The sequence below is a fragment of the Stegostoma tigrinum genome, chromosome 25 (assembly GCF_030684315.1).
Source record: "Stegostoma tigrinum isolate sSteTig4 chromosome 25, sSteTig4.hap1, whole genome shotgun sequence".
Taxonomy (NCBI): Eukaryota; Metazoa; Chordata; class Chondrichthyes; order Orectolobiformes; family Stegostomatidae; genus Stegostoma; species Stegostoma tigrinum.
Genome location: NC_081378.1, coordinates 6,003,874 through 6,031,081, shown reverse-complemented (window position 1 = coordinate 6,031,081; position 27,208 = coordinate 6,003,874). Strand labels below are relative to the sequence as shown.

General features: G+C 41.8%; 1 protein-coding gene across 6 annotated transcripts in view; it reads right to left on the bottom strand.

The window, feature by feature from the left end:
- The window catches only part of pfkfb3 (6-phosphofructo-2-kinase/fructose-2,6-biphosphatase 3), a 105,938-nt gene that overhangs the window by 5,771 nt on the left and 72,959 nt on the right, over positions 1-27,208 (bottom strand). For 3 of the 6 annotated variants that reach the window (XM_059654460.1, XM_059654457.1, XM_059654459.1), the window contains exons 2-15: positions 20,491-20,616; positions 19,533-19,629; positions 18,061-18,127; positions 16,776-16,850; positions 16,150-16,206; positions 15,896-16,020; positions 14,650-14,857; positions 12,591-12,737; positions 11,469-11,573; positions 10,775-10,904; positions 10,505-10,567; positions 10,344-10,408; positions 4,733-4,909; positions 1,037-1,059 (exon numbers count right to left, since the gene is read on the bottom strand). In XM_059654460.1, coding sequence (XP_059510443.1) covers positions 1,037-1,059; positions 4,733-4,909; positions 10,344-10,408; positions 10,505-10,567; positions 10,775-10,904; positions 11,469-11,573; positions 12,591-12,737; positions 14,650-14,857; positions 15,896-16,020; positions 16,150-16,206; positions 16,776-16,850; positions 18,061-18,127; positions 19,533-19,629; positions 20,491-20,616 — 1,465 coding nt within the window. Of the gene's footprint in view, positions 1-1,036; positions 1,060-4,732; positions 4,910-10,343; positions 10,409-10,504; positions 10,568-10,774; positions 10,905-11,468; positions 11,574-12,590; positions 12,738-14,649; positions 14,858-15,895; positions 16,021-16,149; positions 16,207-16,775; positions 16,851-18,060; positions 18,128-19,532; positions 19,630-20,490; positions 20,617-21,843; positions 21,959-27,208 lie in introns of those variants that run through there. The other 3 variants (XM_059654461.1, XM_059654458.1, XM_059654462.1) reach the window with 3 other exon arrangements.

Here is a 27,208-nt window from a genome sequence, read left to right as displayed (position 1 = left end):
TAAAAACAAGAGAGAATCCCATCCTGAACTTTCAAAGCAAAATAACACAAAACGTTGCTAACTTCATGAAAACCTTGTGAATTTGCAGTCAGCGCCAGGAAGACCGAGTACTGTCCTGCTTGTTTAGACATTGGGTCAGAGTTTTATTTCAGCAATTTGTTTCCTTTCAAAAGTTCAATAGTAGTCATTTATGAAGCCATAAATGACTATTTAAAACAGGATAACCTTCAAAAGAAGGCCTTTTTAAAAAAATTAACAATGCTCAGGGTCAGGGGCAGGGGAGAGAACTTCTTTAAATGCGCTTGTAAACCTATTTTTAACCTTTTCTGGACAGGAGTAGTACTGGCTTGCTGTTCTAAATATTGAACAAAGTTGAGCAGTGAGCTCAAAATGATAGTTTCATATAACTCTTGTCTACATCACAATATTTCTCAAGAATCATATGCTCAGAACACTGTTCCTGTCTCCACACCAGCTGAGTTCCACCAAAGTTGGTATTTTAAACTAAAGTTCGATAGTAGAAAATAAAAATTGCTTGCATGTTTGTTTTAAAAAGAGTCTGTACAGAATTGGTTTCTAATTTTAAAAAAATACAATAATAATCACCTAGGTCAAACAAACACTTCAAAATAGGCAAGGAGGAACTGGTTAAGTTAGAAAGTCTGCCAATAGGGTTAGTGATGACGTGGGGACATCATATGCTTTGCTGGCTTTGAAAAAAACATTTGCTAATCCTGTTCATGTAGACAATACCTTTGATACAACAAAAAACAAACATTAAGAACAGTGAAAAACAGATTTTGATGCTGCAAACAAAAAAATGTTGAAGCAAGGATTGCAGAATAGATTTCAAAGTAAGCTTGACACAAAATTGGCCAAAACAGGTTTCCAACCCCAATTATACATTTTAGAATTGCTCATGAACTAGAACTAGGCAAAAGCCTGTTGATTGATCCAAAGCCAGTCTTAATTTGAGGACTCTCACTAATAAACTGCTACTCAAAAAAATAAAGACAGATAAAGGGAAAATACTTACAGGCAAGCCTTTCCTAGTAAAGACTGAAGAGTGAAAGAATTATGAAAGAAAAATGTAGAGAACACAAACCACTTCATAAATTCAGCACAAACTTAGCGAAAGAGTTTTAAAGTAAAAATCAAACATCTTTATCTTGATCCACACTAGTTAAAAAGTAGATGGGATACTTAATGAAAGCTTATTTCAAAACAGAACATGGAAAGTCAGAAAAATGCTAATAGCCCAAACAAAACGACAACAGCATGAATTTACATGCTGTTATAGAGGACACTTTCACTATTAAAAGATGACTTAAAAGTCTGCACTGAGACACAAACTGCTAGAGTCAGCAAATGTTAAATCATGAACACTGAGCAAGTCAAGCAGCATCTATGAGGACAGAAATCAGGGTTAACACTTCAGGTCAACAAACCATCATTAGGGCTGGAATTAGGCAAACAGGGTAAGAGGAGAACAAAAACATTTGAGATGGTTTTCGGCAGGAGCATGCACATAGATTGGAGTTTAGAAATAGGGACAGCTTACTGTAGTTGTACAAGACCTTGAGTACACACCTTAAGTGCTATGTGCAGTTTTGGTCTCCCTAACCAGGAAAAGGGATATCCTTGCCATACAGGCTGACAAAGGGGTTCACCCTGGGTCTCTTATGAGGAGATTGTTCAACTGGACCTACAGTCACTGGACTATGTAAGGATGAAGGGGATTTAATTTTGGACATGTATAAATTTAGTAGCGGAAGTGTAGAAGGGGGATCTGACTGAAACAAAAAAAAAATTCTAACTGGGCTGGCCAGACTAGATGCAGAGAGTACGTTTCTCCTGGTTAGGGAGCTTAGAAACAGGAGACAAACCCAGGATTTGGGGTAGGCCATTTACACCTGTGAAGAGGTTCTTTTTATCCTCATCTCTCCAAGGGTAACAAACCTATGGAATTCTCTACCACAAAAGGATGAAGGCCAACTCACCTGAATATATTCAAAGGAACAAATTGATTTTTAAGATTTTGCAAGTAAAGGTGTTTGAGGAGAAATGTACTGTTGAGACACAGGTTCAGCCATTATCTGATGGATTAGGACAGCAAGCATGGCTGGCCTACTCCTGCTAGTTAAACAGAAGTTAGGCGATTACTTCAAAATCCTGCCCAATAACCTTTCACCACATTTATGTGAAGATAGATTTATTTGGATGACACTGCTTGATCTGCTGAGTATTACCCATGAAATCTGAAATACCCATGGAGATCTGCTGAGTATTCTCCATGGGTATTTCAGATATCATGGGTATCTGCTGAGTATTCTCCATGGGTATTTCAGATTTTAATTCAAACAAGGATGTGCATATCAAAGTTTTGCAGCTCCTGAGAGACAGTGTCAGAACTGGGAATGCAAAATAGGTAAACCAAGCTCCAGAAGGAGTGAGCAATTCAGCAAGTTTTACCACAAAATTCTTTGACAGTGTTACAAATAGTAGCTGAACTATATCAAAACGTTACCTTGAGCAAAGAGCTAAAACCCCATCTGTTCGTGTCCCCAAAGTATTGGTCAAAGATAGATGTGGACAAGCTGGTTACACCAGTGGCAAATTGCGTGCAATTTTTATTGTGGATCTGGATCTACAAGGGATTGTGTAAAACCAATCCAAATTAAATATGGGGGTGGGGTGAAGAGCTAAATCATTAGAATCAGATACAAACAAACTCAGCCATTTCTGATGAAGGGCCTAGGCCCGAAACATTAGCTTTTCTGCTCTTAGGATGCTGCTTGTCCTGCTGTATTCATCCAGCTCTACGCTTTGTTATCTCAAACGCAGATCTGGCAGCATCTGTGTTTACAGGGAGTCCAGCGACACTTCCAATTCTGAACTTGGTTGGAGGGGGTGGGGTGGTCACCAAACTCAAAATGCTAACTTTTTTCCTCCTCCATAGATGCTGCCAGATCTGTTGAGTTTCTCCAGCAATTCCTGTTATGGTGCATTTAAGATTTTCAGCATCCAGTTTTGTTTTATTTGAATACACAGATACCTGGAATGTGAAAAGGACTATATCCTCTCCAGTACAAGCTGGAGGGAAAATTGCTACTGCAGGACTCAAAAAAGGGTCTCCTTTCTTCCTTCCTCTTTCAGGGTCATTCTGAAACCAGCAATCTATTCAGCCCATCATGTGTACTGGTCAAAAAAGCATTACTCAGTCTAATCCAAATTGATAGATTTTTGTTTTGGTTTTTAAAAGTTCATTCATGGAACACGGGGATTGCTGGCTGGGCCAGTATGTGTTAACTATCCCTAGTTGCTGAGAGCGTAATGGCCTTCAAGAAATTACTGCATTCTAGCATGCAGTCACCTCCACGGTGCTGTTGGATGTCCTTGTAAGTTACAGCACATCAACATAATGTTGTTTATGAAAAAAAGTACAATGGTTTTCTGCCTCTACCATCCATTTGGACAGAAGGATTCAGAACCTACCTACTTTAGGGTGTAACTATCTATCCAATGGTACGCCAATCCTTCTACTAAATCACTTGAAATTTACCCACCCCATACCTTGGCTTTAACAAGGTTTCCATCAGCAGAGGGGTTATCAAAGAAACGTTGAATGGGACAGACACAAGTGGGGTTTTAACCAAAAATAGCCAATGGGTTTTTAAGCATCCATTTACCTATATGAATTAAGTGATCACCACATTTAGAGTCAAGATTAAAAAATCATATTTTTATCATTACAATATCTATTAGTTTTTCTTCTCCATTCTCTTGGGAAGTGGGCACCACAAGGCCAGTGTTTGCTGCCTTTGAACAGAGGAGTTTTCTGGGAGTGATGGCTGGGAGACTGGAGTCACACATAGCCCTGACTGTACAAGGATGGCAGATTTCCCATCCCTCAAGAAAAAAAGAGCATTGGTGAGCCAAAACAGTTCTCAAAGAAACTCACGGTTTTATGGTTTGGTTACTGAAAATAGCTTTTAATTCTGGGTTTTACATTGTTTCAAAAACTTTAATTTAGAATTTAGTTCACCAAGTGTGAATTTTAACTCCTAGATGCTCCAGCTGAGCAGACAAAACTTCAATACTATTGCAAGATAAATATGGATTAAAATCAACACAGCAACAGAGACCTGTCCATTCAAGATATGGTAATTCAACTGAAAGTCCTCATTGTCTTCAAAATTGCATTATTAAATAGTGAAGAAAGTAGTAAGGGCAGACTGTTCTTAAGGATAATCTTAATAGGCAGCACTTTCCAAAGCAAAAAAGGAATACATTCTTCATAAGTTGTTTTTAAAAACTACAAACAGCTGTTAGTATACATTCTACAATTAAATAGATGGTTAATTACATTAACAAAAAAGCTCACTTAAAAATTCTACAACTTCATGAATCAGAGTATACAGAGAAATGGTCTCTTTCTTATTCTTAGGAATGTACAGCAAAGCCAGAACACCCCTGCTATAAATTTAAAAGCAAGCAGACTGACCAGCATAAAACAAAAAGAAATAACAGCTATTTCAGTTCAGCACTTTCATTCACAAAAGCAGCAGGTAGCACAGCTATTTTCACATACAACCAGATTTTAGATCAGCAATTAGTAAGATTACAGAGTGTCATTTTATGCTGAAGGTATATTGAATCTGTAGGTTATCAGCAAAACTAAAAATTAAAAAGCAGCAGCGACAGCCATAATGGTATAGAATATTCAACTAACTTGTCCAGGCAGGGATGTGGACACTTCAGAGGCCAGGCAGACGGGCATGGCTGAGGAAGAGGAGGCCACATGGTCATCTAGGCCTTCAATCCTCGGCTTTTTGTTGGGTTCTGGGCTTGCCAGAGGGGTAACACTATTGCGACGCATGAGTGGGTTAGATCCCTTCTTACCAATGTCCTGGTCAAAGTGAATGGGGAGAAACAAAAGTGTAAAAAAGAAAAAAAAAGAAAGAAAGAAAGCTAAATTACAATTGGAGCATTTCAAAACCAAAAACTTCAAATTTTAAAAAGTCACTACAAGTCTATACATTCTGTCTGACCAGGCAGAGCAGAAAGAGGTAGAAACTGCACTAAAATCAGATCAAGGTCACTGCACTGCACATAACTGCAGCGTAAAAAGAGTGATGAGCATAGAGTGAAACTTTCCCACATTCATTCCCACCCATTTCAAACAAACAGCCAAAAAAAAAAAAACTTTAAAACAAGCACCAAATTAAAATTGTTCAATAATTTGGTGGTGATGGCATTTTCAGCTTTAAGAGCTCTCACTGATACAGGAGTCCAATCATGTCACTAAGTCGACAGATCAGGGACAGCAATTTAAAAAACACTAAAAATTGAGTCTCAAACCTCAGTTCCTGAGGCAGAAAATAAAAAAGAGATGAAAGGCTGGTTTAAGCAGAGGCAGCCTGGTAAATCTCCTATTCTGAAAGTGAGAAGGATAAATTACCCAGGGGTGTTTAAGAAACACACCTGCTCACAAAAATCCTCTCATGAAAAACAGCCTTTGTGGTGATACCATGCAAAAGAAAAAAAACTGGTAAACATCACTCACTCCAGCACCAATGTTTCTGGATAACTAGATTTTAAACTGCAGGCTAACTAAAAGTCAAAAACTGCTCCAAAAATGGGTGATATACATTCTAAGCTGAAGTGTGGCAGATTTCATAGGCACTGAACAACAAGATACAAAAATCAGTACAAAGGAAATCAAAATACAAGGTTTAATGGACTCTCCCAACAGCCAGACTCCATTTTTTACCCCCCTCAAATAGTAGCATTTGAGTGTTAGAATTGTGTCATCTCACTGCACCACAACAGTTGAGAGAATTTGCTGCATACTGCCTGCAATGGCCCTTCAGACAGAGCATCATTACCTCCTATCTTTTCCCCACATTCTTGCATACTTTCTACCTAAAGAAACATCCAGAGCCCCTTTGGCATGCCTCAACTGAATCTGTGTCCACCATGTTTTCAAGCAGTGCATTCCAGACCCCAACTATTCACAAAGAGATTCCCCCTCACATCATTCTGAATTAAATCTACTCCCTCTAGTTCCTGTTCCTTTTACAAGTGGAAAAGCATCCATCTTCTCTAGATCGCCCGTGATTTTGAAAACTACCATGAAACCTCCTCACAGCCGCCTTCTCTCTAGTGAAGAGAGCACCCTGCTAAAATTCCCTCATAACTGGTTTCAGAATTGAGAATAAATTGTGAAGCTGGATGAACACAACAGGCCAAGCAGCATCTCAGGAGCACAAAAGCTGACGTTTCGGGCCTAGACCCAGAGAGGGGGATGGGGAGAGGGTTCTGGAATAAATAGGGAGAGGTGGACCGAAGATGGAGAGAAAAGATAGGTGGAGAGGAGAGTATAGGTGGGGAGGTAGGGAGGGGATAGGTCAGTCCAGGGAAGACTGACAGGTCAAGGAAGGTGGGATGAGTTTAGTAGATCGGAAATGGAGGTGCGGCTTGGGGTGGGAGGAAGGGATGGGAGAGAGGAAGAACAGGTTAGGGACGCAGAGACAGGCTGGGCTGGTTTTGGGATGCAGTGGGGGAAGGGGAGATTTTGAAGCTGTTGACATCCACATGGGAACCCTGCAGCCCAATGGTATCAAAGCGGAATAGGTTGCAGGAACAGCAACTCTCGGGTGGCATCATTGTGGCACTGCAGGAGGCCCATGATGGACATGTCATCTAAAGAGTGGGAGGGGTAGTTGAAATGGTTCGCGACTAGGAGATGCAGTTGTTTACTGCGAACCGAGCGGAGGTGTTCTGCAAAGCGGTCTCCAAGCCTCTGCTTGGTTTCCCCAATGTAGAGGAAGCCACACCGGGTACAGTGGATGCAGTATACCACATTAAGCAGATGTTCACCTGCACATCTGCCAATATGGAACATCATCTTGGGGCCTGGGATAGGGGTGAGGGAGGAGGTGTGGGGACAAGTGTAGCATTTCCTGCGGTTGCAGGGGAAGGTGCCGGGTGTGGTGGGGTTGGAGGGCAGTGTGGAGCGATCAAGGGAGTCACGGAGAGTGTGGTCTCTCCGGAAGGCAGACAAGGGTGGGGATGGAAAAATGTCTTGGGTGGTGGGGTCGGATTGTAGATGGCGGAAGTGTCGGAGGATGATGCGTTGTGTCCTCCTCGTCATCCTCCGGCACTTCCGCCATCTACAATCCGACCCCACCACCCAAGGCATTTTTCCATCCCCTCCCCTGTCTGCTTTACGGAGAGACCACTCTCTCCGTGACTCCCTTGTTTGCTCTACACTGCCCTCCAACCCCACCACACCCAGCACCTTCCCCTGCAACTGCAGGAAATGCTACACTTGCCCCCACACCACCTCCTTCACCCCCATCCCAGGCCCCAAGATGACTTTCCATATTAAGCAGATGTTCACCTGCACATCTGCCAATGTGGTATACTGTATCCATTGTACCCGGTGTGGCTTCCTCTACATTGGGGAAACCAAGCGGAGGCTTGGGGACCGCTTTGCAGAATACCAATGCTCGGTTCGCAATAACAACTGCACCTCCCAGTTGCGAACCATTTCAACTCCCCCTCCCATTCTTTAGATGAGATATCCATCATGGGCCTCCTGCAGTGCCACAATGATGCCACCCGAAGTTTGCAGGAACAGCAACTCATTCCGCTTGGGAACCCTGCGGCCCAATGGTATCAATGTGGACGTCACCAGCTTCAAAATCCCCTTCCCCCACCACATCCCAAAACCAGCCCAGCTCATCTCTGCGTCCCTAACCTGTTCTTCCTCTCACCCATCCCTTCCTCCCACCCCAAGCCGCACCTCCATTTCCGGATCTACTAAACTCATCCCACCTCCTTGACCTGTCAGTCTTCCCTGGACTGACCTATCCCCTCCCTACCTATAGTCTCCTCTCCACCCATCTTTTCTCTCCATCTTCGGTCCGCCTCCCCATCTCCCTATTTATTCCAGAACCCTCCCCATTCCCCTCTCTGACGAAGGGTCTAAGCCCGAAACGTCAGCTTGTGCTTCTATGATGCTGCTTGGCTTGCTGTGTTCATCCAGCTTCACACTTTATTATTTTGGATTCTCCAGCTTCTGCAGTTCCCATTATCTCAGAATTGAGAGACTTCATTCTTATGAATCACTTGTGTTCTCTCCAATGCATTCATCTCTTTTCTGTAAAAGTAGACCCCACTACTCTTCACAGTACTCCTGGTGAGATCTAACAACTGACTTGTATATCACCTTTCTCCTACACAGCATGCCCCTATTAACAGAACCTGACAGATTGCAAGTTGATTCCATCCATGCCTGTATTCTTTAAGTTCACAGCAGATGACTTAAGTAGGAAGAGTCTCAGAGTCTATCCCTGCTCCAGTGAAAGATATGTGCACAGACCTCCCAGTCAGGCTAAAGTCACCCAGATTAAGTTAACAAAACTCCAAAAAGAGGTTACGTGGCAGCTCGGACGTATCTTACCTCAGATATAGGGCACGGTACATTGTTCATGACTTGACCTCATTGGTTCAGACAATCAATGCTTGAATGCAAGAGCCTCCCTCCTTCTCCGCAAACCTACCCACACCCCGCCCCAGGGTATCAGTACAAGGGCACTTCCAGGGCTGTTTCCCCAAGTGTTTGAAAACCCTATAGTGTGCCAGCACTGAGGAGAATAACCAGGAGAGACTGCTCCACGTGTGACCGACTCACTTGTGCATCATTAGAGATGAAAGTGTGGCAGTGTACTTCCATAATTCATCGTGTGGAAGTTATGGGTAGGTGTAATGTTGACTCATAAGAGCATGTCATCAAATGGATGCCATGCTTTGAGATTCCCTGGAGAGCTGTACTGAAGGTTCTATTATAGTGCAGGTCCTATTACTTATACAATTAGCTGCTCCTTGTCCCTGCTACAACATCCAAAACAGCCAGACTGATTCCAAATGAACCATTTATTACTGGCTCATTGCCACTGATGGTAAGCCAACAGTTATTGCCCATTCCCAATGGAACTCAAGGCGGCAACTAAATTTAAATAAGTCATCGATTATGCATCTATTCCCAGGACTGAAACATTTCCTTTTTGTTCTGTAATAGAGAGAAGGGAATTAAATAGCACTGTCTCGTACAAAAGTTGAAACTACCATAGATAGCCAGTCATAGCAGCTGTAGTTTAGGTCATTGGAGGATTTGGTGCTTTGTACCACCAAGACAGACATTGTTCAAAAATCCCACTGATTTCTTCTTTTGCACGCTTTCCAGCAGCCAGCGCAGGAGTGAAGCTAAAAGACTGGGCGCATTTCTTCAGCAATCCAAAACTGAACTATTCTCAAATATCAACAGCTCATCCTCCTTTCACAAACAAACAGACAAAAAAAACCAACACTAAACTCAGACTGTGGAAGGATGGGGAGCAGGGTCAGTCTCAAGCTAAAAATAGGACAAGTAGCTTTTTGACATCAACTGTTTATTCAAATTCAGTAGAACTACACGTCTGCTCTCATCCAATTGAGAGGAGGTAGAGAAGGCTGGATGGTACCCAGATAGCCAGTTAGGCTATCCTGCAGCAAAGCGGAGAGAGAGTGCATGAACATCAGCACAACCTAACAAGTTGCAGATTCACATCCAATCTTTCTGGGTTATACAATATAGAGCAAGCTGACTGACAGGGAGGGAACACTGATCTTTCCTATGCACCTTGTGGTATATGGTCAATGAGCAACACCGAACGTATCCCTGTCATAAAACACTGACTCAAAATCAAATCAATCAACAGCAACAACACTGAAAAGGTCAGAGAGGTCGGGGGGGGGGGGTGGGGGGAGGCGGCGGTGCTGAGGGGAACCACTGCTGTCTGATGACAGAAGCCAGTTTCCAAAAAATACCCTTTACAATCTGGAAATGACAAAAGCACAACTTGTTTGTCTAAGGTCAGCCTTTACCACCAAGTATGACAACCAGAAATGGTCAGTTTCCCCTTCAAAAAGTCTCTTTTGAACCCTGACAATCATAAAGCAATGCAAACTCGGCTTGCAAATTAATGCAAGCCAGCTGCAAGGAAACAGCTAGTGCAGTGCAGCAAGCTCTGTGCTTGGCAAGATTCCCTTTAGTTAAAATATCAAAACACCACCACCCCCTCCAACTCCACTTCTTTCAAGCAGATAGTTATGCTGCATGATGTAACCCAGGTTTCAGTTTTCACTCATTTCCTACCCCATAACATTCTCTGTTGCAAAGTGCTGTCTGATGTTGCAATGATGCAGGAACTGCTTTAAAATTTTGGTTTGGGTGGGGTGGGTGGTGAGAAGAACCAAAAAAACTTTATTGTACATGTGAGAAGCCAAATACTCACCTCTGGTCGATCTCTGTGTGTGTTTACTGCTTCCACATTTAAAAAGATAGACTCAACCTTACAGCCTAAATTGAAGTGTAAAGAAAGAAAATTTAAAAAAAGGTCATCCACTTCAATGCAAAATCAAACTAAACAACATGCACAAGAAAAATCAAACTCACCATAAGCAAATGGAGTCAATTTTAATACTGTGTGAAGAGGACACTTTAGATATGGCAGCTCATCTGCAAAAACAGAAAACAACCCAACATTGTCAGTCATCAATATTACACCTCATTCCCTTGTTAGGCTCAACATTTAACACACTAGATGGCTGATACACACTGCAGATTATATTACACTGAATCAACTAGACTTGCTGTTTCATCTGAGAGAAGGCTGGTCATGAGTGTCAAATAACAGGATATGAGTGTGTTCTTCAATGCACATACCTGCACTTTTATCTAGAAAATAAGCTAAGAGGCAGCGCATCACAGCCTGGTGGCAAATGACCAAGACATTTCCCTGTCTCTCCAGTTCCATGATGACTGGCTCCAAACGCTGCACCAAGTCTTGGTAGGACTAAAACAAAAACCAAAGAACAGATACCGGTCAGTTTACAATTTCAAGGTGACACTTTCCAAGAGGCAGGTGCAACAGGATTACAGCAAAGTGAGGGATTAAGTACTATTTTGGTTTATCCCCATCAGCATCTGTGCAAAAATTTTTTTTAAAAAGTATGCGATATAGTCTGGTAAACATCCTGGATGTCACTATGGAAATCCTGGAAGTCGTTATGGAAATTACACCCAAAAAGGAGGATCAGGAAACCAATTTCTGAAACAGGCTTCATCTGTTCCTGAACAACAGCCAGGAATGTGGTGTTTCAGAGAACTGCAGATGCTAGAGAATTTGAGATAACAAAAAGGTGTGGAGCCGGAGGAACACAGCAGGCCAAGCAGCATCAGAGGAGCAGGAAAGCTGATACATTGGGCCTAGACCCTTCAGGGTGCTTGGCCTGCTGTGCACCTCCAGCTCCACACCTTGTTTTCTCAGGAATGCAGTGTCGCCACATTAAGTGGATTAAGCTTTAAAATGTTTCCATCCTGATGGAATCACAGTCAACACACACGAGCTGTAACCTACCTCACCAGTTGGGTAGCGGTAATAATATTTGTCTTGTTCACGTAATGCATATTCCTCAGGGTGCTGTTCCTTGATTTCTTCATAGGTCAGGTCCTCACATACACCCTGCAGTAATAAAAAAGGCATTTCATGGTTTATTTTTTGACCCCAAAATGCCAGAAAAAAGTACTGCTCTGATGCAAAGAGTAGGACTCTAGGTCAATATGCAAGTTTAAAATAAAACTCACTGGGTACCCTCATTTTTTCCTAAAAATTTTCCATTTTATATAGCAACACCCAAAGTGATTTTTTTGAAACCTAGGATGCCCGAGAAACAATAGTCGAGAATTTGGGAAATTTACAACTAGGGCCGAAATGACTATTACGAGGGGCCATCATTTTTTTTAAAAAACACAATTGGAGAAAGGTAAGCGAGACGTCAGAGGTAGGTTCTTTACGGAGCGTGGTGGGCATGTGGAATGCACTGCTAGCAGAGTCAGACACTTTAAAGACTTTTAAGTGACTCCAGGATAGGCACATGGAGGATAGTAAAATGTAGAGTATGCAGGGTAGATTGGTCTTAAGAGTAGGAAAATAGGTCGGCACAACATCATGGACCAAAGGGCCTGTACTGTGCTGTACCATTCTATGTTCTAATTCCATCTGAAAGGAATAAAGGGCAGCAGATACATGGGAACACCAGCCCCTGCAAGATTCCCCCTCCCCCCAAGCCAATCAGCATTCCTTCACTGTCACTGGGTCAAAATCCTGAAGTTCCCTCCCCAAGGGCATTGTGGGCCAGCTTATAGCACATGGGCTATTCCACCTTTACCACAGCTGTTGACCAGTAGTTAGGGAAGGATACTGTGCCAGGAAGCTCTGATTTGTACCCATGATAGTGCCATTCTAAAGTTGAGGTCAACCCGAAGAGGAGAGAAAAAAGAAAATGAGGGCAGCAGCAGGCATTTTCTAACAGAAACTAAATGAAGCACAAGAATAGATTGTTCAAATTAACAAACAGGCCATTCATTGAAGTCTCGGCTCATTTTCAAATAGACTGGAGCAATAGCTGGGCTTAAAACAGAAAGTCAGGGGCACAAAAACTGGAATTGTTTATTAAAACCACACTAAAAAGAAACTCACAGCATCTATTTCATTCAGAGCTTTCCATTGCTCATATCGACCACCTAAAACCTCTGCCGTTTGTATGGTTCGCTTTAATTGGCTGGTCCACACCTTCAGATCCTTAAGATTCTGCTCCTCCAGGAAGGTGCTTAGTGCGGAGGAAAACTGCAAGATAAAAATAAGCACAAAAAAATGTCAAGGAAGGGAGGAGAATTTCTTTTTAAAGTGCACTCATTTCACAGTATTTTCTGTAGGCGGCCATTTGGCCCACCATGTCTGTACCAGCTCCCAAAAGAGCTACCCAGCTTGTCTGACTGTCCAGCCCTATCGCCATAGCCTTTGAAATTCACCACTATCATGTTATCCAGCTGTCTCAAAACCTCTATAGAATCCACCTCCCATTCCAAATCCCAATAATTTGGAGTTGAGGTTTCTCTTCATCTCACTCCTAGCTCTTCTGCTGACAATCTTGAAGTTGTGAACCTGAATTATTGACACACCAACTGGTGGAAACTGAAAATATTTACCCTGTCAAAATGGTTCTTTATTTTAACACCTCGGTAATGTCACCTCTTAAAAAATCTCCTAGGCTCCATGCCTAATTTCTCAAGTCTTTCCTTGTATCTAAAACCCCTTATTCCAGATATCATTCTAGTAAAATCTCCTTTGCACTCTCTCAAGAGCTTTAAGTCCTTCCTTAAATAAAGGTTCCCAGAACTGAAACTCCAAAATGTGGCCTGACCATTTATGCAAAAGGTGGAAGGCAGGAAGGAAACCACAAGCTGATTCTAAAGACAGCAGCCAGGACTAGCTAATCCTCAGTGTAAAAAGCCAACCTTGTAAATAAAAACTTATTTCAGGATCTTCATGAATACTAACTGCACCAACCTAAAGTTAGCACAAAATAAATTAGTCCAAAAATCAACCTGATTTGAAGACTTCTGGGGCAGATAGGGCTTGAACCTAGGCCAGTTGTAGGTACATTGCCACAATTGCATAAACAAACAAGAAAAAAAGGGAGAGAAATTACGCATTTGACTTGTTACATTTTTGACCTGGGAGGAAAAAAATCATTGACATTGCTGGGAGAGAGATGGCTCAGTGGATCATATTGGCTATTACATGTGTTTATGTGTCTCAAATGAGTTGGTAAGTGAACCAGGAAAAACTGAGTGAAGTAATTGCTAAAATGACCAAATGCCAAGTTAGTATGTTGCGCTTTTTACATTCGCAACAATAAACAGCACGATCTTAAATTATACAGGCTGAAGCTTCCATTGTTAAAATTACAGAAAATTCAGCTGGAATTTAGTAAAAAAGGGGAGGAGATTTGATCAAAAGTTTAACATTTAGTGTTGGGAAACTATTTTTACTGAAATGAGACAAAGAACTGCAGATGCTGAAGATCTAAAACAAGAAGTGAGAAAAATTGTTGAAGAAACTCAGCAGGTCTGAATCCAGCAAAGCCTCAAATCAGGACTAAGACCTGAAGAAGGGTCACTAGATTCCAAACACTAATTCTGATTCTCTCTCCACAGATGCAGCCAGACCTGCAGAGTTTCTCCAGGGATAAAAAGAAGAAACACATCTATTTATAAGTGGATAAAGCTGGGAACTCTTACTCAAATTCTGACTGAGCATTTCACCTAATGTCAATTTAAAACTGTGATAAATAACATGTTTTGCTAATCTAAATATAGTAAAGGAGTCAGAGGCAAAAAAGGTGGGAATATGAGAGCTAAGTCTCCAATCAATCATCAGTCAGAATCTGAATGATAGAACCAATTCATTGGGACAAATGTCTGTATTTCGGGCAGTCCAAGACAGATTTCTTCCTGAAGCCCACTTCCAAGTTGGAACAATGCCCTCCCACATATAGGAACCATTCTTAGGCATGTGAAGTATTGCTCTTATGTCAAATCTTTAAAGCCACATCCTGAATGAGATCACATTTTTAAAAAAATGCGAGGCGTTCAAAAGTCAGAGTTTCTAGAGGTCAGGGACATCCTCTCCCCCGCCCCCAACTTCCTTGTGAATTAAAAAAATTACCCAAATGTTGTCAAATATTGACAGGTACCTTCTTTCCCCTGTACGAGAGACCAGAGTCACCGCCAATCCTGCCTTGGAGATTGTATTCGCTTTCCCCATGGCGACACAAGTAAATTGTCCGAGGCTGGATATGAATATTCATCAGGTAATAAACTATTTTGCTCTGGATGTGGTCTTGGACCCTGTTTACAAGGAACCTCCGGCCAACATTAATCACTTTGATGAACGACAGATCCCTAACAAATACAGGAAAGTGGAGAGGTGCAAATAGTTAGTACAGATGTTCAGCACCATTTTAATTCTCTCGGCAATAACCCGTCAACATTACTTTGATTACAACACTACAGAAGCTGCACCATAAATGTCATGTCTATTGTCAGTAGAGACACCAAAGGACATCAATTACAATAAAAACGTCTTTCAGAACTTTTGCATAATAAGCAAAGTTTGCCCCAATGCCATTTGTTAGGAACTGAATGGGCAGCGCAAGAAAAACACAATTTGTAGTCAGAGTCATACAGCACAAAAACACACCCTTCATTCCAACCAGTCCAAGCCAAACAGAATCTCAAACTAAACTAGTCCCACTTGCCTTGTTCTGGCCAGTGTCCCTCCCAACCTTTCCTACTCATGTACTTATCCATGTGTCTTTTAGAATGATACAATTATGCCCACATCCACCACTTCTTCAGGATATACCTTTGATTCCACAACATAGGAATTAGAAGCTTGCTCTGCCATTCATTATGCTCATGGCTGACCGTCCAACTCGGGATCCTGTTCCCACTTTTTCCACATACCCTTTAGCCCAAGAACTATATCTAACTACTACTTGAAAATATTCAGCATTTTGGCCTCAACTGCTTTCTGTGCCAGAGAATCCCACACGCTCAGCACTCTCTGGGTGAAGCCATTTCTCCTCATCTCAGTCCTAAATGGTCTATCCCTTATCCTCAGACTGTGACCTTCTGGTTCTGTACTCCCTGGATATTGGGAACATCATTCTTGCAGTTAACTGATCTGCTAAAGGCACCTTTTCTTTGGGTTTGCATCAGGCCCCAAGCATATTCCTTCATACATGAGAATAATCTCTATAATGCATCAATCTTTACTCAAGATTGTTACTGTTAATCATGCTGTGCTGAATGATTAAGAATCATTCCTACTCCAGGTGGGAAATTAGAGTTTTTGGTAGTGCCTTTTAACAGTCAGAAAGTTGCAAGCACAGGCTCTGCACTTACACTGATACTGCGATGTCAAAGTATAGATCTTACTTGTCATAATGATCTGGGTCCAAGGGCTGGTATGTTGCTTTATAGCATTCAATTCGCTTCAGGAAGTCTTCCATTGCATCTGTTCTGTTACAGTCCATATAATCTGGACTGGATACTTTCACATCCTGCATATATTGAAACATATTCAGTCTTACTGGTGATTTAAATGAAAGCTGAAATCTTCTCAAAAAAGAAGACACCCAACAATTTGCTGACTTGTTATTGAAAGGAATATAAAAGTTTTCCCCACTTACCATAATATTTGCAGCCACCACACTTGGATCATCACAAACAGATTCCACAAAAAATACCTGCGAAAGAAAGACAGCATTTTCAATTACCTCCTCCACCCTGTGTGAAGTTAAGTTTATAATGTCCTCAGGTCAACAGTTATATTGTACGTCATTTCACCAGAGACATTTCTTCAAAGGAAAATTCTGAAATCCAGTGACTAAATTCTCAGCCCCATAGAGAACACAGACAGGAAATGAAAGCATATAGACCCACCATTGAAACTCTCAAGGACATTGTGTGTTCAGAATACTGGCCAACTTTCATATATTGGAAAGGAAAATACATGCTACTGCAGATAACACAGGCCCCTTTCAGAATCAGATTTCTTTGCACACTACACAATCAAGGCCCTCCAATGGGCAGCACACATCCTCAAGTCAAACCCAAGGGAAAAAAGCTGAAATGCACAAAGTTCAAAGTTATGGGGACACCATCTCGAAGCATAAATCAGCCTAGACTATGACATAGCTCACTATGCTAACCCCTTGGTATAAAGGCAAATAAAAAAACATGATTGACATGGTTGGGATTGAGAAGAATCTAGTAATAGGCCAGCTATTTGGAATTGTCTTTAAATTATACTGACCTTCCATTCATTTTCTTTGGCAAAGTTTAGGATCATCTCTCTCCTCTCCCTTGTGGTATTTGTAGCATCAAAAACCTTCATAAAATAAGAAAGGCTTTGGTCACAAGTGTCAAAAAACCTACATTATGTTCAAGTCGTTGGTCAAAGCAACAGTATTCTTCTCAATTAACTCAACTGTAATGAAAACACTTGTCTTCCATTTACATCAACTGTACAGTTGTATGGACACATTAGAACGTTAGTTATTCTATTTCAGTATTTACTATTGCACAAGTATGAAACTGTACTCTAGATACAAAATGTTGAACCATGAATCTAAGAATAATAATTTGTACAACATAGATTAAACCGTTGTTCTGTCAAGACAACCTCAACTATTACACAACTCAAAATAATGGTCGTGTTGAGCCCAAGGGGTGCCCATCTCTTAATATTAAACCATCACAACACACCTTGTGCAGTGTTACAAATTCCATCCCAGAAAGATGGGGAGGAAAATTAGTGCATAGCTCTAGCACTGTCATTCCTCTCTTGGTCATGGACTATTTCTAAAGGAAAATCCAAACTTAGAGACACAAATGCTGACTACAAAACAAATTGAGTGATGGCAAACAGAACTCTTGGGCCAGTGATAATGGGAACTGCAGATGCTGGAGAATCCAAGATAATAAAGTGTGGGGCTGGATGAACACAGCAGGCCAAGCAGCATCTCAGGAGCACAAAAGCTGACGTTTCAGGCCTAGACCCTTCATCAGAGGGGGGGGATGGGGTGAGGGTTCTGGAATAAATAGGGAGAGAGGGGGAGGCGGACCGAAGATGGAGAGAGAAGATAGGTGGAGAGGAGAGTATAGGTGGGGAGGTAGGGAGAGGATAGGTCAATCCAGGGAAGACGGACAGGTCAAGGAGGTGGGATGAGGTTAGTAGGTAGGAAATGGAGATGCGGCTTGGGGTGGGAGGAAGGGATGGGTGAGAGGAAGAACAGGTTAGGGAGGCAGAGAGAGGCTGGGCTGGTTGTGTGGTGCAGTGGGGGGAGGGGACGAACTGGGCTGGTTTTGGGATGCGGTGGGGGGGGGGGGGGGGGGGGGGGGCGGAGAGAGAAGATTTTGAAGCTGGTGAAGTCCACATTTGATACCATTGGGCTGCAGGGTTCCCAAGCGGAATATGAGTTGCTGTTCCTGCAACCTTCGTTTGGCATCATTGTGGCACTCTTGGGCCAGTGGGAAACCTTGTCAGAGATTATAAACAGTATGTTGCTTAGTCTGACAGTCATGGGGAGGGTACTTACTGCAATTTGACCACCCTCTTCAGTCAGGTAGGATTTTGCATCTCTTAAAGCCGCTAAGGCGCACTGCCTGGAGATTGCAAAAGAAACAGGAGTTTAGCATAATTGAGGTAGACTCATCACTGTTGTAATTTAGAGACGACACTCAGAATACCCCTGAATTTGCTACATTAGAAGCTCTAATAATTCCTTAGATAAGTGTGGAGCTAGAACACAGCAGGTCTGGCAGCATCAGAGGAGCAGGAAAGTTGACATTTCAGGTTTTTGGAAGGGTCCCAACCCGAAATGTCGACTTTCCTGCTCCTCTGATGCTGCCTGGCCTGCTGTGTTCCTCCAGCTCCACACACTTACCTCTGACTCCAGCATCTGCCGTTCTTACAGTCTCTTTAATGTTTCCTGCCCATTTACTACTGATCACAATGCAACACCTTGGTTTGGAATGTATGGTTCAGAATATTTTCCCTAAATCTAATTACTGTTTAACTGAAGAATTCAGGAAATGCACTCAGGATATCCACATAGCTCATTACACCACTGCAATTAAAAATATCTTTTGTGTAATTTTGTAATGTTGATCTTTGGAATAAGTAGAAGGGGTGTAGGCATGAAAACATAGGAACAGAGCTGGCCATTCAGCCCCTTGAGCCTGTTCTGCCATTCAAAGACATCATGACTGATGGGTGGCCTAACTCCCTGTATCTGCCTTTAGCCTATTTCCCTGAAATTGTTAAGCAAATGTATATTTATCTCAGATTTAGAATTAACAACTGACCCAGCGTCCACTGCCATTGCGGAAGCGAGTTCCAAACATCTATCACCTTCTGGGCGTGGAGATACTTCCTAACATCTCTCCTGATGTGTCTAGCCCCACATGCATCTCCAGTGTGGAAAAAGTTAAACTAAATGAACACTGCAAATAATTAAGGAGTATTTTAATAAGGCTGTACAGAATCCATGAAAATGAATAGCGAGAGTCCAAATCATGTGGTTCAAGTTTAAAAGCAAAACCACCTGGACAGCCAACCAAGTCTATAATGTGCTTCCACATCAGCCTTACTCATCTGTCTGCTTTTCTTGGCTTGGACTTTGTCTTTGCTGTCTGCCATAGGATTATAGCTTTACTTCTCCTTTCCCTAATCCTTCATTATCCAGAATGAATTGTGACTATCATTTTAACCCTCAGTGGGCCAGTTTCTTTGTACAACTCAAAAAGAGATCAGACCCATACGGTGCCCATATTTGGTTCCTTTGTGCTGTGAATCCAGCCAAAGAGATAAGAAGCATTCCTTGAGCAGACAATTATTGGGACCAGCCCATGGTTTTTCAGAGCTTTCCAACATCTAACTCCAATTGGAGTGCACAGAAAGCATAGGCCCTCTGATACATTACAGGGTGACAATGGTACAGTACTAAAGAAATTCTATTAAACACTACTATTGCGGGTTACAAGTTAAGGTATGCACCAATTTACTCACTTTCTAATCTTCATTGCATCTTCATTATCATGCCGGAAGAAGTCATAAGAACGATACCATTTTACAGCCTCTCGACGGTATTCTCCAACATTAAAGACTGTGTAAAGCAAGGACAGAGTATTATTGGATAACAAAGTGTGGGGCTGGATGAACACAGCAGGCCAAGCAGAGTATTATTAGTAGGGCCCATCTGAAGAGCAAGTTAAAGAGTTTACAATAGCTGCTTTCTTCCCACTACATTTTATTCTCACCTCCATGCCATTGAAGTGTCAACAAAACGTTTTTTTCTTGCTCCTTTAAGTTCATGGCTTTGGTACACTTCACTAACATTAGTTCAGCTGTTACACTACAACACCAACTTCTCTCAAGTTTAAAAGTCTCTCCCACTGTGGATCATGCCCAACATTTAAAGTGGATAAACATTAATGAGTAGAATGAAATCCTTCTGTCCCGCAGTGATGCTAGTGGTATCCCACTTTAAATTCTTTAAAACACAGTCTCTGCATTCATTCACAGGTTAAAACAGGAACAGAAAGCCTGAATTAAGCAAAGGTACAAACACAGAATTGGGTTTAAAGTTGAAAAACAGACACCTTCAAGAGCCAGTCAAAAGCTTTTCTTTCTTCCAATCACACAACATACCAGGAGATACTTACAACTTAAAAATATGGCCTTATTTAAAAAAACTTACAACTATTCTGCCTCCAGATTGGAAATTGAATAATAAAGCAAGAGTGCTGAAACCTCACAACAATGTTACATTCCATCCTATTGCCATTGCTTGTTCGTGGTTGTTTTTTTAAGACCCAGTAATTTCTTGCAAATGTGACTGCTCACCGACAAGAAGAATCTAAATTAATATCATCATTACTCCTTTGCATGCACCAATTCAATTGCATAATTCAAACCTTAAATTACACCCTTATTTCAACAGTACTTTTGTGGGTCATGTACTTGCCTTTAGTCGGGACTCCAATCCAGTTGAGGTAGCGAGTCAGTTTCTTAGCAATATAGGTCTTCCCTCGAGCTGGTAATCCCACCATCACAATCACAGTGGGGGAATTTGTCAGGTGGGGAACAGATGCTGATCAAGAGAGGAAAAAGAAGAAACGGCATACACATCAAGAACACAAGTGCAGGTAATGACAAATCCCTTTCCCACCATGGATTTGAGTTTTGTTTTCCCCTCACACACCTTTAAAAATTTGCAGGTGTGCAGCAGAGAATGCATCCTGTATCATGCTTGTAATGACCTACAAAACTGGTAACAAAGATGCCACAGGGGTAATAGATCAAAGGGGATGGGTGCTGTTGTGGCACATTGGTAGTGTCCCCACCTGTGAGGTTTAAGAGGGACAAGTCAGTCAGTCTCTTCTGTTCTGGAAGTGTGTAGTCATATCACTGACTAGGTGGATGATTTAGGTCAAAAAGGAAAAGGAATTCCTAGCATTTCAAACAAGTTACTCCATCATCAGTACATCAAATGTTGCTGTTAAAAGCAACTGTATAGGACATAACAGACATTCTCCACTGTTCAAGTTTGTTTCAGAAACATCAGCTAATAAACAAGCACAAGTGAAAACTAAAAACATCTCTAAACCACGATTTTCCCAGTAAGGGTACTGTCTGCGTGGGTAGGTTTATATAATAAAAACACAGGCAGCCAAACTGATATAGCCACTGGTAATCTGAATAAACAGTGCCAACCACTGGTCAGCCGAGCAAAACAATAGTGTACACAAGTCTAGTAGGTCTGTGAATCAAGGTAATTAATGTTGACCAACAGTTCTCAAAACACAGGGTTGGATTAATCAAAACGTGCATTTTACTCTCAAGCAAACAGATATAATTTATTGGTTTTCTACACAAAAGGATTGGCTGAATAGAGGAAAGAAGATCAAATAAGTAACTTCCTTTAATTAAGGCAGTGGACAATTTAATACAGGCCCAAAAATATTCAGTGAATTAATAGCAAACTTTAATCGTCATGTCACGTGCCAAGAGATGTAAAGCCTTTGATCCTCAGTGTCTCGGTTTTTGTATCAGTTAACTAATTTTTAAAAAGAGCTTGAGAAATCCCATGACTCTTTAAACAAAAAGAGCATTGTAATCTGTAAACAGAGTGCTCGCCTCTAAAATCAATATTCTAACATGGAATATATTTGCATAACATGCAGAAACAAAACGTCAACGCAACAACAGCACCTCCAACCAGAAAAGCTACACAGATCGACTCCACCAATTCCGTTGAATACAAGATACACACTTTTCTTCTTAAAACAAGAATGAAGTTGGCTAAAATGGAACGAACCTACTAGCGATGGTGGAAAGGAGAACAAACAAGTTGACGGGGTTTCTGGGCATTTAATTCACTTAAACCTACGAAGAAACACTTCGCAATTATCCACAAAACAAGACAAGACCCATTAAACTGCAGCTAAATTGCACTGTAATACATAGGGTGCAGTCACGTTACTTTGGATTTAAAAAGGATTAAATCACCAAATACATGAACATGCCCTTGTATCTAGGACAACGGGAAATTATTCTTGGGAGAGTCACCTTCAGCAGGCGCGAGAGTTTACTTTGAGAAGGCGATTAAAACACAGACAAGTGATCTAATTCCTAATCTATTCATATACCCTTTACACTTCAGACTGACATTTTTTGGGGCTTGTTTGAACAAGACGATTGTGGACTGCCTTCCCTAGCGCGGTCCTACTTTCAACTCAGACACGCAACTCTCCCAAATATCAATAATCTGAGGTGGTGTAAAAGTAAAACTGTAAAACTATGGTGGGAGGCTTTATGTTGAAGGGTCGACAGACTAATTTCTCCGTAAAAAAATATCGGGCGCAAAACTTAGCAAGTCCACATTGGGAATTCTATTAGAATTCAGGAAAACCAGCTTGACAACTGAAGTACCAGGATTTTGAAATTACACTGGAGTGAGCAGCAACTTAAGCTCCTAAACAGTGTCGGGCTCCATTCATTTTCTTATAATGGTCCAATTCAGTTACAAATAAAGCATCCACTGGTATCAAAAGTGCTGGTGTTGTAGCTGAAAAGATACAATGGGCAAGTAAAATGGTGTTATCACAACCATGACCCTCAGAAATAGGAAAACTAGCTCTAGGTCACATAACATTGAACCAAAAGTCATGAGACAAATGCATTTAATGCCTCACTGTTAGTTGGCCCAAAATCTCAAATCCATACCCGTGGCTATGAGCCTTGCAATCGACAAATACCATTTTTGTATTGTGCCCTTACGACAGCTGGTTTGTGATACACAGAGTGACACCAGTCATGCAGGTTCAATGCCTACATTGGCCAAGGTGACCATGAAGATCCCTAGCTTCTCAACTTCACCCTGTGCCTGAGGCATAGTGACCTTCAGATTAAACCACCATCAGTCACCTCTGTCTAACGACAGCACAGACCTACTGAGGCGGCAGTGACTGTATATTTACATCCTGTCAGCAATCAGATTGCTGACATACAGAATTTAATACAAGGCTTCAAATCCTCCAAGAAGCTCAACACAACGCACAGTATGTGTCAAGATTCAAAGCGACCTCAAAAAAAGTTATTCACCATTTCAAAAGTTTCAAACAAACAGTCAGACTGAACAGCCAGTACTGTTGAGAAGTGCTTGCAAACACAATGCTAATCTCCTTTCTCACAGGAAAAACTAGGAATTCAGGAGCAGCACTAAGCCATTTGGTCCCTTTGGGCCTGCCGTGCCAATAAACTCCTGGCTGATCAGTCATGTCCTCAACTCTGCTTTCCTGTCACAAACCCTCCTACTTAAAAATCAGACTCCTTCATTCATAAAGAGGACCTATCTACATCTGCCTTAAAAATATTAAATGACCTTACCTCCACCATGCTCAGTCATAAAGTCACATGGCATGGAAACAGACTCCTCAGTCCAACCAATCCATGCCGACCATGTTCCCAAACTAAACTAATCCCATTTGTCTGTGCCTGACCCATATCGCTCCAAACCACTTCCACCATTGCCCTGCATTCTTCCCTACTTCCAGGCATTTATCCAATTCTCTTCCAAAAGGCCATTGAAATGGTCGTGATCACAGATTCAAAGTCATTCCAAACAACGAAGTTGGCAATGTGGGGCTTGTATTAAATCCAGATGATTAAGAAAGTGAGGCAGGTCAAGATTCCCATTAGCTCAGATACCAGCAATGTAACAAAAAGCAATCGGTATCTAAGTGGCATTATCCCAAGGATAGTTGGCAAAATGTGTTAAATTGCCAGCTAGTACAAAGTGTGAAATATCACACAGGGAGATGGACAACTTCCTGATAGTGAGCCACAATGTATAAAGAAGGGAACTGGGGTGTCGGATGGTAACTGTCCCAATGTCCTGGAATTTTTTTTTTAAAAATTGCTTTAGGTGGGTCCGAGGGGAATTTGATAGAAGCCCTCCTACCAGCAGTATTCTGCAAAGGCAGACCATATGACTGGCCAGATGGCGGTGGGAGTGGAGCTCTGTGTACATGTATCACCTCGACAGCATGGGTCATGCTTTGGTGCAGGTGAGCAATTGATGCTTCACTATGTATAGAACCTTGTGCAAGATTTGACTTATTATTACTACTGGAAGTAACGTAGGTGACAGGATCCCTCCTCAAGAAGGAAAACACCATGAACACTGCAAGTACATGAGTGAGCAATAACCTTAGAGTTTGTAGCACTGAATGCTATTTACCTTTGAGTGAATTTGAAATTCCTAGATCTACAAAACTCGGAATTAAAAATGTAAGACAATGGCAACTAATCAAATATACTGCAGACACTGTTTTCTGTGTCAACAATCTTTGTTGACACACATCAAGCACTCAATACTTTAAAAAGTGATTGCAGTTCTACACAACTACTACCCTGCTTTAGGGTTGTTGGGGTGTAGGTTGGGGCAACCCAAGAACAGATGGACAAGGATGACAAATGGAGCTGCAGCATTACACATCCCATCCCCCCACAAAGCAATCCATTTCCATTTAAACTAATAGATGCCTTGGAAGCTTGCAAAGTGTTTGGAAAGCTCTCTCAAAATGACCCATGCAACTGTACATTTGAATACAGTGCATGTTTATCAACTGAGGCATAGGATTACTTGTAATATTGAAGAGCTACATGGGGGGGCACGGCAAAGAGGGATTATTAAATCAGTAAGCTATTAAAATCAAGAAACTCAGCTAAAATGTTCAGTGGACCCAGGCCCAAATCCCACCAGATTGTGGAATTCTAATACAATGAAAATATCTGGAATTAAGAATCTACTGAAGACCATGAAGCCATTGTTGATTGTTGGGAAAACCCATCTAGCTCACTACTGTCCTTTCAGGAAGGAAACCACCATCTTTACCTGGTCTGACAAACCTGTGTCCAGTCCCACAGCAATGTGGTTGATTTTCAACTGGCCTCTGTAGCAATTGAGTGGATTGCTAGGGCATCAAAGTCAAAGACCTACAGCACATGGACAGCAATGGCCCAAAGCAACAAATATATATTTGGCCAGCTGGCAACCTTACTATCTGATGATTGGAGAAAAGAACAGAATGAAGCCCTGATGTTAGCAACAAACATCAGATCTGAAGACGACATACTGGGTGAACATTAGTAAAAAATATCTTGTATATTGACCCACATTATTGTAGCAGCATCTAACAGTGTTCAAAGGAACAGACCAGATTTGTGTTTCAAACTGCAAAGTTTGTTACTCATACAATATTGACTGAATTACTCTGGGGGTAGGTCCTGAGGTTGTGAAAGGCACTATATAAATGCATGTCTTTCTCACTCTCTAGGAAACCTTTTTCCAAGCAGCATTCAGCTAGGGAGGAGGACAGCTGAATGAATCCATTTATTCAATAGCAGAGGCAGCGTCAGCTGAAGTTCTGTGTTGCCACAACAGCCACTCTTTCAATCCACAGCAGTGTTATTTGAACTTCTAGAAATTCAATCAACTGACCGCAGGCAAATTCTGTAGTAAAGCCCTCAGAGCTTAAACAAGACAGTGGACAAATAAATGAAAGTAAAACCTGCCACGATAGTCAAAGTAGCACCTTATTCAAAAATAAACATTTATCTGAACTAAGTTATCTGGTTAACAATCATGATCCAAAGCTGGAAGGAGGAAGTTGTCTCTTTGCAAAGACCATATTATAGGTCCTTCACTTCAGGAGGTAGGTACTCTGGGAATGACAAGTAGAAAAGTACAGCACAGAACAGGCCCTTCGGCCCATGATGTTGTGCCGTGGAATAATCCTAATCCAAAAATAAAATAATCTAACCTACATTCCCCTCAATTCACTGCTGTCCATGTGCATGTCCAGCAGTCGCTTAAATGTCACTAATGACTCTGCTTCCACAACTACCACAGGCAAACTATTCCATGTGCTCACAACTCTCTGGGTGAAGAACCTCCCTCTAACATCTCCTCTATACCTTCCTCCTAACATCTTAAAACTATGACCCCTCGTTGCAATCAATCCTGCCCTGGGGAAATGTCTCTGGCTATCGACTCTATCCGTGCCTCTCATCACCTTGTACACCTTGATCAGGTCACTTCCCTTCCCCCTTCTCTCCAGAGAAAAATGTCAGAGCTCAGTCAACCTCTCCTCGTAAGACGAGCCCTGCAGTCCAAGCAGCATCCTGGTAAACCTCCTTTGCACCCTCTCCAAAGCCTCCACATATTTCCTATAATAGGGCAACCAGAACTGGACACAATATTCCAAGTGTGGTCTCACCAGGGTTTTGTAGAGCTGCAGCATAACCTCGCGGCTCTTAAACTCGACCCCCCTCGTAATGAAAGCCAAAACACCATATGCTTTCTTAACAACCTCATCCACCTGGGTGGCAACTTTGAGGGAGCTACGCACTTGAACACCAAGATCCCGCTGTTCCTCCACACTGCCGAGAATCCTGCCTTTTATCCTATATTCAGCATTTAAGTTCGACCTTCCAAAATGCATCACCTCGCATTTATCCAGGTTGAACTCCATCTGCCACTTCTCAGCCCAGCTCTGCATACTGTCAATGTAATTTTATAACTCAGACTTTATCCAGCCTAATAAGTGAAAGAGTTGTTTTCTTGACCTGTTTAACTGAAAACACAGCAAGATGTCTAATTTTTAAGGAAATGACAGTGAAGTGACAATTACATTCAAATTACAGAGAAAACCTCAGAAAGCAGTCAAGCACTTTAGACCACAGGAGATAGGAGGTCAATTCTCAACTCCACTTTCTTGCCTACCCCCCCCCAACCCTGCAGCCCTTGATTTCATTACTGATTAAAAATCTGTACCATAGCCTGAATATATGACCCAGCCTCAACAGCCCTGAGGTAAACAATTCCACAGAGTGATCACTGAAGATATTCCTCTTCATCTGTTTTAAAGTGCGAGGCCCTTTGGTCCTAGACTCTCCCACAAGGGAGAGACCACCTTTCCCCATCTACCCTGTCAAGTCCCCTCAAAATCTTGGGCATTTCAATATGGTCACCTCAATCTTCTAAACCTCAGAAAGGAGGAGGAATTTCCTCTGAGGATGGTGGTTCCATGAAATTCTTTACCACAGAGGGCTGTCGAAGCTGGGTCATTAAGTGTATCCAAGACAGAGGTATATTTTAAACCAACTAGGGAGTCAGA